At 40.2% G+C, this 10,867-nt stretch overlaps 1 protein-coding gene across 1 annotated transcript; it reads left to right on the forward strand.

Moving 5' to 3' along the window:
* The first annotated feature begins 3 nt into the window (after nucleotides 1-3).
* LOC139442770 (tRNA (adenine(58)-N(1))-methyltransferase non-catalytic subunit TRM6-like) lies at nucleotides 4-10,274 on the forward strand. The gene is made up of 12 exons (XM_071223664.1): nucleotides 4-190; nucleotides 768-916; nucleotides 1,834-1,940; nucleotides 2,413-2,504; nucleotides 3,308-3,391; nucleotides 4,151-4,275; nucleotides 5,135-5,180; nucleotides 6,307-6,847; nucleotides 6,972-7,048; nucleotides 7,597-7,699; nucleotides 8,487-8,573; nucleotides 9,634-10,274. The coding sequence occupies exons 1-12, from the start codon at nucleotides 84-86 to the stop codon at nucleotides 9,715-9,717; spliced, it is 1,602 nt and encodes a 533-aa protein (XP_071079765.1). The 5' UTR covers nucleotides 4-83; the 3' UTR covers nucleotides 9,718-10,274.
* Nucleotides 10,275-10,867: the final 593 nt, after the last annotated feature.

The raw sequence follows: 10,867 nt of genomic DNA on the forward strand, positions 1-10,867 counted from the left end.
ATAAACACATGTGTTCTGCTGTAAGCAATGTGCAATCGGTATTACGAGTTCTGAATCACTACGTTCTTTAGTAGTTGCGTAGTATGTTTAAAACACCGTGTGCAGCAATGGCCAGACTAATACAGGAAGGAGATCAAGTCCTGCTGAAAAGAGATGACAATTCTGGGGTGTTTCAAGTGAAACGAAACAGGTAAAAACTTCAGAAGGAAGGAATCTAGGCGTCCCTTTCCTCTGTACTGTTTATATTGTACTTACTATCATTTATACAAGATTAAAGAGGTTTGTCCAATATACACTTGCGTGTTGAAATGGTGTAATTTTGTGTGATGCAAACATAATTTTGTACAGACCTACATGTTAGCAAAAAAGGGATCAGGTGGTCAGGCTTGCTGACTTTGTTAATGCATGTCATAGTATCACAATTGCGTGGATCGATGTTCATGATGTCAATCACTGGATTGTCTGGTCCATACTCCATTATTTGCAGACTGCCGTTATATAGCTGAAGTATTGCTAAGTGTGGCGTTAAACAACAAACAAAAACAAAACATGTTCGCCATTATGTTCAAAGATGATTAAAAATATATCATTTTATGAACTTATGTCATGTACATGTATACTGTACAGTCCAGATTCTTTCATCTGAATCAAAATATTCTGGTCATTCGTCATTCCGGTTTCTTCATTCATAAATTAAGGGAGACCCTGTACAAATGCATACTGATCATGCAGATAATCAACAACTCTGATAATTAACATATTTTCAGACAACTTCATTTTGACAAGGCCAAATTCACACTAGATGGACTCATTGGACATCCATTTGGTGCAACATTCAAGGTGGAGAAAGGAGGGATGATCAGAATTGATGACCCTGACGAAGTTCTCAATGAACTAATGGAAACAGAATCATCAGGTACATGTTCATGATTTATTCCTGCTCATACGATCAGGTTGTTGGACCTGCATGTATCCCAGAGAACTTATTAAAAGATAATACAGTTTCTTTGAAAACAAAGACTAGGTAGATTGTACTGTGTATGTCTTAGCAAATTTGATTTTAAGTTGTTAACATGGTTAAAACTCACCATGCTTTTCTGTTAAAACTAGTTTTGTTATACACATCAATCTGATAGTTAGTTATTTGTACCAGGGTATCAATTTCACAGAAAGCTCAAGAAGTTCAATTTCATGGCTTAGCCCCTCTTCAATAATGTTCGGGGGCATAGGTGGCCCAGTCGTCTAAGACGCCGTGATTCGCTGTGCTGTGTTGCGTTCCTTGGGCATGCCAGAAATCTATGATTGTGGGTTCGAAGCCTGGTTAGCCCCAATTATGTTTCTAGGTTTGTCAGCACCATATCCGTGCTCGTGGGTTTCACTGAAGTGGTAAATGTCTGAGACCTGCATTACTTGGGGCTTTCCTCCCACATAAAGCTGACACGTTGTGATATAAGAATACTGTTAAAAACGGCGTTAAACCAAACTCACTCTGTCAACATTGTTCAGTTTCATTTAATACCTAATTAAGGGAGGTAACACAGTAACAGATAGCAGTGACATATCAGAAATAATTATTTGTTTGAGATTAACTGTCCAAGCAGTATATTTCATTATTGACAACACCCCAAGAAATACACTTATATACATACATATTTTCTCTAAATACTAACCAAATTAGATTGTATTACAATACATATTGTTATTTGTATCACAGTTTACCAGTGTAGTGGTAATACTGGTCACTGGTATTTATCAGTTAGAAAGGAGATATAATGTACTGCATATTCAAGTATGCAAATCCTCATGCGCCGGAGTTTATGCTTGTTATTTCAGCGGCTGTCCGTGGTAAGGACAACCGGGACTTGGTTGCTGCAGGTTCAAACCAGAAACTGTCTCAAGATGACATCCTCAAGATGAAGGAAGAGGGCAAGAAAGGAGAGGTAACATGTACCAGTCAGGTCATAGTGTAAAGCTAATATTTCATAGTATTTGGAGATCTAGACCTCAAAATGTATGTCGTCTTATGTGGTCTGAAGAAGCATAAATGTTCTATTTACTAGTATGCATATTTTTCTTGAGAATGTAAGAAAAATCATAAAGTAAGAAATTGTTGAATTTGTCTAAGGGTGTGACCATGGTAACAATACACAGAACATTTACACAAGTATCATATCGGTACATCATGTATCGTAACGATGCAGGTTGAATAAGGGTGACATGTAAAATGTAAAGTACAATTTCATGTTTGATTGGAGGGGCACGGGTGGCCCAGTCATCTCAGGCGTAGCAATTCCCTGTATGTAGGGAAGCATGATTCATAATCCTGAATCATTGTGAAACAGAGATGTCTTGATGCAGATCCTTAGAACCGAGACTGTTTCTCTTATGCTTCATGTTCTTTCATGGTTTCAGGAAATCATTCAAGAGCTGATAACAAACAGTGAGACTTTTGAAAACAAGACAGAGTATTCGCAGAGGAAATATCTGCGGAAGAAAATGAAAAAGTAGGCAAAATATGTGTTTGATGAGATGAAAGGGAGTCTGTGTTCCATGATCAGCTGTCTATTGTCATATGTCTATAGATCTTGGGTTATTGCCTTATGTGAAACTTTGATATTTTCATGGTGTAAATACGTTTTTATATAGAATTATCTACCTCATAAATGTAAGGTAGCAGACATAGCATGCTAAACAGCTTAAAGGAGTAACTATGTGGGTGTTTTTGATAGAAAAAAATGTGGCAGCTGTTATTCTTAGTTTTAGTATTAATAATGTTCGTCATTACAATCACAAAGATTTTTTTGTCTCAATTACCTACCAATCAGAAATTGTTATTGTAATCAGGGTTGAAGATAACATTTTTTACCTGCAATATTATGTTTATCTATCCTTGTGGTTCTTCAATCCCAAAAAATATATATATATAAACATGAGGATTAGATTACCTAAGAATAAATAAATAATAATAATGATAATTGCTAAATGTTGATTGCATGAAATGATGAATGTTTATCTTTATATAAGCATTCTGCCAGTTCGGTATGATGCTTTGAAATCTATTTGTCTGTCTAAGGAACTTCACATATATCAGGTACATGTTGTAGGATGTATGGAATAATTTTATGGACTCTGAAGGATTTACTTTGTGGTTGCATGTATTTGAGAGAGGTTAAATCTGTTTAAAGTATGTATTGTGTGATTTTCCTTGCACTTCTCTTTGCTCGGAATGAGAACTCTTTAGTATAAGAAGCAACACTGCTGTGCTAAATCTTAACGGGCAGTAACCATGGTAACTGATGGTTTTCAGGCACATCTTCATCTTCACAGCCCTCAAGCCAACAGCTAGATTGCTCATTGACATGGTGTACACAAAATCTCCTGAAAAAATCAGGTATGTCTGTAGAAGCACTGGTACTGTGACATGACTGATGGTGGTTCAATCTGGCCTAACAGTGCAGGGTAAGAAATTGGCACTGGTCCTGTTGTCCTTGCCAAAGTACCCACTAGTTAAGATATCATAAGGATCAGTAGAAATTTGCCTTTTTTAAGGGTTTTGCTATATGTTAACATTATAAGGACTAATGGACTAAAAATGTTAGTTTCTACCACTGCAGTGTGGACCCATGCTGGTTTGCCTGACCTTTGTTTGGTTTGTAACAGGTCGCGGTTATATTGCTGAAATATTGCTGACTGCAGCGTTTTATAACACTCACTCTCAGTTGAAGTCACGTCATTGAATCAGTCCCCTGGCTCATCATATCATTATTCCCCAACGTGGATCATTGTTCAGGCTATCCATATATGAGTATTAAGAGGGAACTGTACTGACTTTGTTGGAAACATCGTTCGATCAGCTTCTTATAAGTGTGTAAAGTGTCATGGTTGGTTCAATGTTGGCCACAGTCAAAAATATTCCAGCTATGTCACGGTACCATGTTAATAACCTGGGCCAGATGAAGCAGTGGATGATATAATGAACTGTTTCCTACACCGTCTGTGCAGTCAGCCAAATCACTGAGTCTGACCAACCCATGCACTTGTTTCGCCTCTCACAACAAGAAGTGCCTTAGAACATTGGCGATCTTTTCTAGCCTTGGTTCCCACAGGCTATGAGTTTCAAAAATGTGTCATATATAACTTTGTGTTTCAGTCATCTCCGAATAGACAGCTTATCCCAGATCCTGCAGTACGCCAACATCATGGCCGGCATCAACGTCGCTATTGTCGACACACTCCAGGGGCTGGTTGTTGGGTCAGTGATGGAGAGAATGGGAGGTAACTCTTGCTGCTACTTCAAATTTAAGCAAAACGGGTATGGGAGCTTTTGTAATAATTATGTTCACAGATATTTACCGAAAAATGTTGTTTTAAGGTATAGTTTGATTATGTTTTAAGTGTATCAAATATAATAGGTATTTGTATGTGTTGACTATTCAAGGGATTTATAGAGGGAGGGGGAGATATTTGGTCCCAATTCGACATCAAATGTTCGTGAAAATTACGAAATAGGAATTCAGAAATCCAATTTACGATATTATAGTTGTGGCCATGTAACCTTTGCAGACATAGCAGAGTTGACTTTGTTGCTGTGATCCCAGGACTAAGAGCATGAAGATAAAGGGACTTTGATGCTTAGTTTTACATTATTGAATTGAATGCAACATATAATATAACACCACTGAATTTTAGAAAAAAATGATTTTGAAAAGTAATGAAAAAATTGAACGAAATAACGTTTTTTTCCAATTAACCTGCCATCTGCCCTTAGTTTGGAATCTTAGATAATTCCTGGCTGACTGGTGTTTTCCTGCTGCCTGTCCATGTTAAATCTGAACTGTGAAGATCCGAGGTAGAATAGGTCTTCAGCAACCCATGCTTGCCGTAAGAGGCGATTATGCTTGTCGTAAAAGGCGACTAAGGGGATCGGGTGGTCAGGCTCGCTGACTTGGTTGATGCATATCATCGATCCCAATTACGTGGATCGATGCTCATGATATCAATCACTGGACAGTCTGGTCCAGACTCTATAATTTACACACCGCCGTCATATAGCTGGAAAATTGCTGAACGTGGCGTTAAACAACAAACCAAAAGCAAAAAAAAGCATGTTCAATCTTTACACGCTTCTCTACAGGTATGGGGAAGGTTGTCCAGTTCTACCCAGGATCTGATCTCAACAGGTAAAACCTTGTTCATTGTCTTTATTTGTTTTGTCCTTGAAAATTCCCTGAGGTTCATCCATTTGTATGTTCCCTCTGATTATTGTATCAGATGTTCTACACTGTTAGTGAGTGATTGAGTGTAAGTCACTGTTTAACAATATTCCAGCAATATCACAGCAGGGGACACCAGAATTTGGCTTCACACATTGTACCACAACCACAAGGATATACCATGGCCCCTACACACAACTGGGGACCGCCTCCATGGTCTAGTGGTAGAGCGTCCGCCCAGAGAGCGGAAGGTCCAGGGTTCGATCCCCGACCGCGTCATACCAAAATATGTTAAAAGATAGTACTTGTTGTTACCCTGTCTGGCGCTCGGCATTAAAGGGCTAAAACAAGGACTGGTCGACTCAGAGTCAGTATACTGTGTCTGAGTGGGGTATTCATTGTTAAACTGCGGCATGGTATCTCAGTGTGCTAGCACTATAAATCGGCATCAGTCTGGACTAGTACAAGCAGCCACACACACACGTGCATGCACATCGCTATATAAGTGCAATAATCTTGGACGTGACGTTAAACCCCATTTCACCTCACCTCACACACAACTGGACTCTGACTGCACAGTATTACCCATACACTCAAATACACTGATACAAAACCTCAGCAATACGAATTGTGATACAATCTAAATGGATCAGTAGGTTGAAGAAATACGCTCATAAGTGTATTTATGTGGGTTTTATTAATAATGAAATATATGGAAATCTCAGACAAAAAATATTTTCCAGTATGCACTGTTGTTTGTCACTGTGTAACCTCCCTGATTTAAGCATCACTATGGTAACAAATGGCAGATGAAGCTCTTGGACAGAGGATTGTACCCAACAGAATGTGAAAAGCTGATGTATGGCACTATTTTGGTCTTGAAAATTAAAGGGAGTTTTGAAAGTGGAAGGAAGGATAGCAATATGTCTGCATTATATATTGCAGTACAAATTCCTGACGAAATACTAGCTCAGACCTGCTTATTGGTCAGTTATTGAAAGGAAATGTTTTTTGAGTCAACAAGGTTCCTATTTGATCAAATTAATTTCATTTCATTTTGACTTTCACATTGTATTTGTTTTCTCATTTACAGGCATGTGTTGAATTTCTTCGACTTCCCATCAGAATTCAAAGACAATTTGTACAATTTTGGTCTTAAAAACTTACAAGAGTTAAAGACTCGTGGACAAGAATCTGTCAGAGATATGAAGAGTGACACTGAAGAGAAGGGAGATAACTCTGGAGAGAAAGGCTGTGACAGTAGTGATAATGGTGCTCCAACTCAGGACAGCCTTACAAAGACAGGCGGTAGTCAGGCTGGGGAAAAGAGGAAGGGAGATAACTCTGGAGAGAAAGACTGTGACAGTAGTGGTCAAGAACGTGCTGAGTGCCTTGATATAAAGATGGCGACTGCAGAGAAGGGAGATGACTCTGGAGAGAAAGACCGAGACAGTAGTAATAACAGTGGACAAGACCGTGCTGAGAGCCCAGATATAAAGATGAAGACGGAAGAGGGGGGAGATAACTCTGTAGAGAAAGCCTGTGATAGTAATAACAGTGCTCCAAGTCAGGACAGCCATAAGAAGACAGATAGCATTCAGACTGGGGAGAAGAGGAAGGGAGATAACTCTGAGGTAAATTATGTAACAGCATACTACCTACCTACATACTACCTTGTGAAGCAGTGCCGTGGAGTAAGGAACAATTGTCATATTTAGGGAGTTTTTCATATTTTAGGAAGTTTGTTTTCTGTTGCAGAAAGTGGAAAAGAGACTGGAAAAAGCCAGAATACAAGATTATGTGAAAACTCTCATTTTACAGAAGGATTTTGATTGGTAAGAATAAACAGAGCATATTCATGGGCACCCCCCTTTTTATTTCGAAAAAAATCTTTATTTCTGTATAAATTACCACCAATGACAATAAATAGATCTTAATTGTGCACCCCCCTTTTCAAAAAAGCTGTATCCGCCCATGATATTGATGATATTTACAGTAACTACGCTAACATCCTGTACATACCACAATGTGTCCGTTAACAGCATTCAATGATTTTATCTTTGTAAAAGTATATTGTAGTCATGCTACAGACTAGCCCATTTTTTCTGGAGTAAATATTGCAAAAGTTAAAACATTGTTTGGTTAAAAATAAGATTTAATTCTTTGTAAAAATAGCCTCAATTTAACTTTGATCATATTTTCCTCATCACCTTCTTTTTCTCATATACCTTTTGGTATATTGACCAATACAGAATTTCTAAAAGAAAATAAATGGTCAGGTTCATTGTTGGATTTCATTTAGAATTATTCTATCGCATCTGAGAATTCTGTTCAGTATTCTTACAGTAGAATCTAATGGTAATGGCATCTGTTTTGTCTGTAGTTTGATTGTGGCCTGCAAGCACCATCCCACACCTATAGTGCTGGCTCTGCTGGAGTATGTTGGCCCATCGCGTCCCGTGGTGGTGTACTCTTCTTACAAGGAGGTAACTTTTCTCCCCAACTGACTTCAGCGCCTTTCCTTAGCTTGCTGTATGTAACTAACAAGGGTATCAAGCGGTCAAAGTAGCGGTCAGTATCACTGAAACCTTTCAACATTTTTCAACGAAACTTGGCATATGCATTGCTCATCAGCTTAACTGGTGCCTTTTGCTCTTTTTTTATTTGTTTCCCACCCAAACTTTACAGATAGTCAGACCGCCTCTGTCGTCTAGTGGTAGAGCGTCCGCCTGGAGAGCGGAAGGTCTGGGGTTCGATCCCCAACCGCGTCATACCAAAAGACGTTTAAAGATGGTACTTGTTGTTACCCTGTCTGGCGCTCAGCATTAAGGGGCTAAAACAAGGACTGGTCGGCTTGGAGTCAGTATACTGTGTCTGAGTGGGGTATTCATGTTAAACTGCGGCATGGTATCTCAGTGAGCTAGCACTATAAATCGGCATCAGTCCGGACTAGTACAAGCAGCCACAAGTACATGTAAGTCGCTATACAAGTGCAATAATCTTGGACACGACGTTAAACCCCATTTCACCTCACCTCAGCTTACAGCTAGTCATACATGAAACCATCATCTTTCCAGACTATAATTTGCTATTATTGTTTCTTGGATTTACAAACATATTTACAGGAATAACTTGAACTAATGTATAAAAACTAAGGACGGGGGAGACATATGATTTTGAGTAAAAACTCATTCTAGTTACATAAGGTGCATTTTATCCATGTTCTGACGGTCTGAGGTTTTCCCATTGTCCTGATGTCTCGGGTACTTGCAGGCTCTGATGGACTGCTACAACTGTGTGAGGGAGCGAGGTGGCGTGCTGAGTCTCAGACTGACCGAGACATGGTACCGGGAGTATCAGGTAGGATGCCACGGGGGCTAGTAGGGCTGACTGTCACTATTGCAATACCAGGAATGTTCTTTGAATTATTTCGTTCCTTAAACAGTATTTGTATCATGCTACAACATGTTGCCCCCGGCTCTGTAGATGAAGACACAAACTGCTAGGGTACAATTTGTCTATGCAGGGGACATGGTATACCTCCCTACCTCATTGACCCAACTATGTAGATGACAGGGAGGGAGGGACTCCTCCTTTACTCACTCAAAAACCTACTCCCAGCTAGCAGTCAACAAACTATGCAGATAAGGGGAGAGGGAGGACACCTACCTCGATCTCACTCACTCACTCAATCACTGTGTAGCTTACATGTACTCCCAGCTCGCACCCACCCACACAACTATGCAGATGGAGAGAGGGGAGGACACCTCACTCACGCCCTTATTGTATAACCTACAGGTACTCCCAGCTCTCACTCACTCACTCCCTCATTGTATAACCTACAGGTACTTCTAGATTTCGCTCACTCACTCCCTCATTGTATAACCTACAGGTACTCCCAGCTCTCACTCACTCACTCCCTCATTGTATGACCTACAGGTACTCCCAGCTCTCACTCACTCACTCCCTCATTGTATAACCTACAGGTACTTCTAGATTTCGCTCACTCACTCCCTCATTGTATGACCTACAGGTACTCCCATCTCTGTCACTCACTCCCTCATTGTATAACCTACAGGTACTCCCAGATTTCACTCACTCCCTCATTGTATAACCTACAGGTACTCCCAGATTTCACTCACTCCCTCATTGTATAACCTACAGGTACTCCCAGCTCTCACTCATTGTATGACCTACAGGTCCTCCCAGCTCTCACTCATTGTATAACCTACAGGTACTCCCAGCTCTCACTCACTCACTCCCTCATTGTATAACCTACAGGTACTCCCAGCTCTCACTCACTCACTCACTCATTGTATGACCTACAGGTACTCCCATCTCTGTCACTCACTCCCTCATTGTATAACCTACAGGTACTCCCAGATTTCACTCACTCACTCCCTCATTGTATAACCTACAGGTACTCCCAGCTCGCACTCACCCCACCATGCAGATGACAGGGACTGGAGGATACCTACTGACATTCACCACTGTCAGCAGCTGAGAGAGCACCAGGAAGACAAAGCAGCAATAACTCACCTTAGGAGAGACAGCCGTGAGAGAGGTTCACTTGCCAGGGGGGCTAGTAGTTGGACACTCGTTGACATACATTCTGGCTAACATGGCTAATGATAACTGTTCACCAACTTAAAAAGTGGATCCCAGAAATATTTTGAGAGTTAAGGTGGGGCAAATGGCCTTCTACATATGCCTTCCAATGCACATTGTTGCTCTACCTCTAGCGTTCTAGTTTCTACTGCTGGAGAATTGCCATTCAGATGATCATCGCCACCAATTGACATTCAGGAGCCGACACTGGAGCCTTTGGGAGCCTACTGTTATTTTAGTGGGGCTCTGCCACTGTGAAGAGACTTTCACACAAGCTGATTTGATTCCGCATCTGGACCTTGTTGTATTTATCAAATTGGGCACTTTGTGTTGATGATTTTACAAAAGAAATAGGTTGTATTGTTTTATCTTTTATCATAATAGATATTCTCTCCATCCTGACATAATTGTGTTTACAACTTGTCCAGTTTGAGATCATCATATGAATAAAAACTGAAGATATGAAACATGTAATTCTATTGCTTGTGTTGTTTTTTTAAGAATCATATTGAGCCATATGTACATATACTACACAAAGTTTGCTATGGATGACGACTCTAAAAGGCAATACGTCAAATTGTGTGCATCCATTGAAATAGCCCAAGACAATATTGCATGAAGACATGTGTAATGACAAAAAGTCTGTTGTCATGTGCCACCAAATGCCAACAAACAACATGTGAACAACGATAACCAACGATCATGAGACCAAAACTGAAAAAAATTACAAAAACAAATTCATTGTCAAAAAATAATAAAAACCATGGTAGCGTGTATGAGATCCCTGCGATTTGATCTCATACTCTCAATAAGTGTCTGGATGGTTGCCAAGAGTGTTTCACTCTTCAGTAAGAGCATCGCTGAGTTCCTGAATGTGTGTTCGATAGGGATGAGGCCTGGTGACCGGGCTGGCGGCTCCATGCATGGACTCCTGCTCTAAGTAGGCATCAACGCCCCTGGCACGATGAGGTGGTGTGTTATCGTCCATGAGGATGAAGTGCACCAGCATATGGTCTCACATATGCATCCAGAATGTCATCCCTGTA

The sequence above is a fragment of the Haliotis cracherodii genome, unplaced genomic scaffold (genome assembly GCF_022045235.1).
Source record: "Haliotis cracherodii isolate W230 unplaced genomic scaffold, xgHalCrac1.p SCAF_5, whole genome shotgun sequence".
Lineage (NCBI taxonomy): Eukaryota > Metazoa > Mollusca > Gastropoda > Lepetellida > Haliotidae > Haliotis > Haliotis cracherodii.

What these genes read in the sequence shown, in the direction of transcription:
- LOC139442770 (XM_071223664.1), top strand. Translation starts at nt 84, where the DNA reads ATGTTTAAAACACCGTGTGCAGCAATGGCCAGACTAATACAGGAAGGA. An exon ending in AAGAGGGCAAGAAAGGAGAG is followed by an intron (nt 1,941 to 2,412) that starts GTAACATGTACC and finishes TCATGGTTTCAG; the next exon opens with GAAATCATTCAAGAGCTGAT. An exon ending in GGAAGGGAGATAACTCTGAG is followed by an intron (nt 6,848 to 6,971) that starts GTAAATTATGTA and finishes TTTCTGTTGCAG; the next exon opens with AAAGTGGAAAAGAGACTGGA.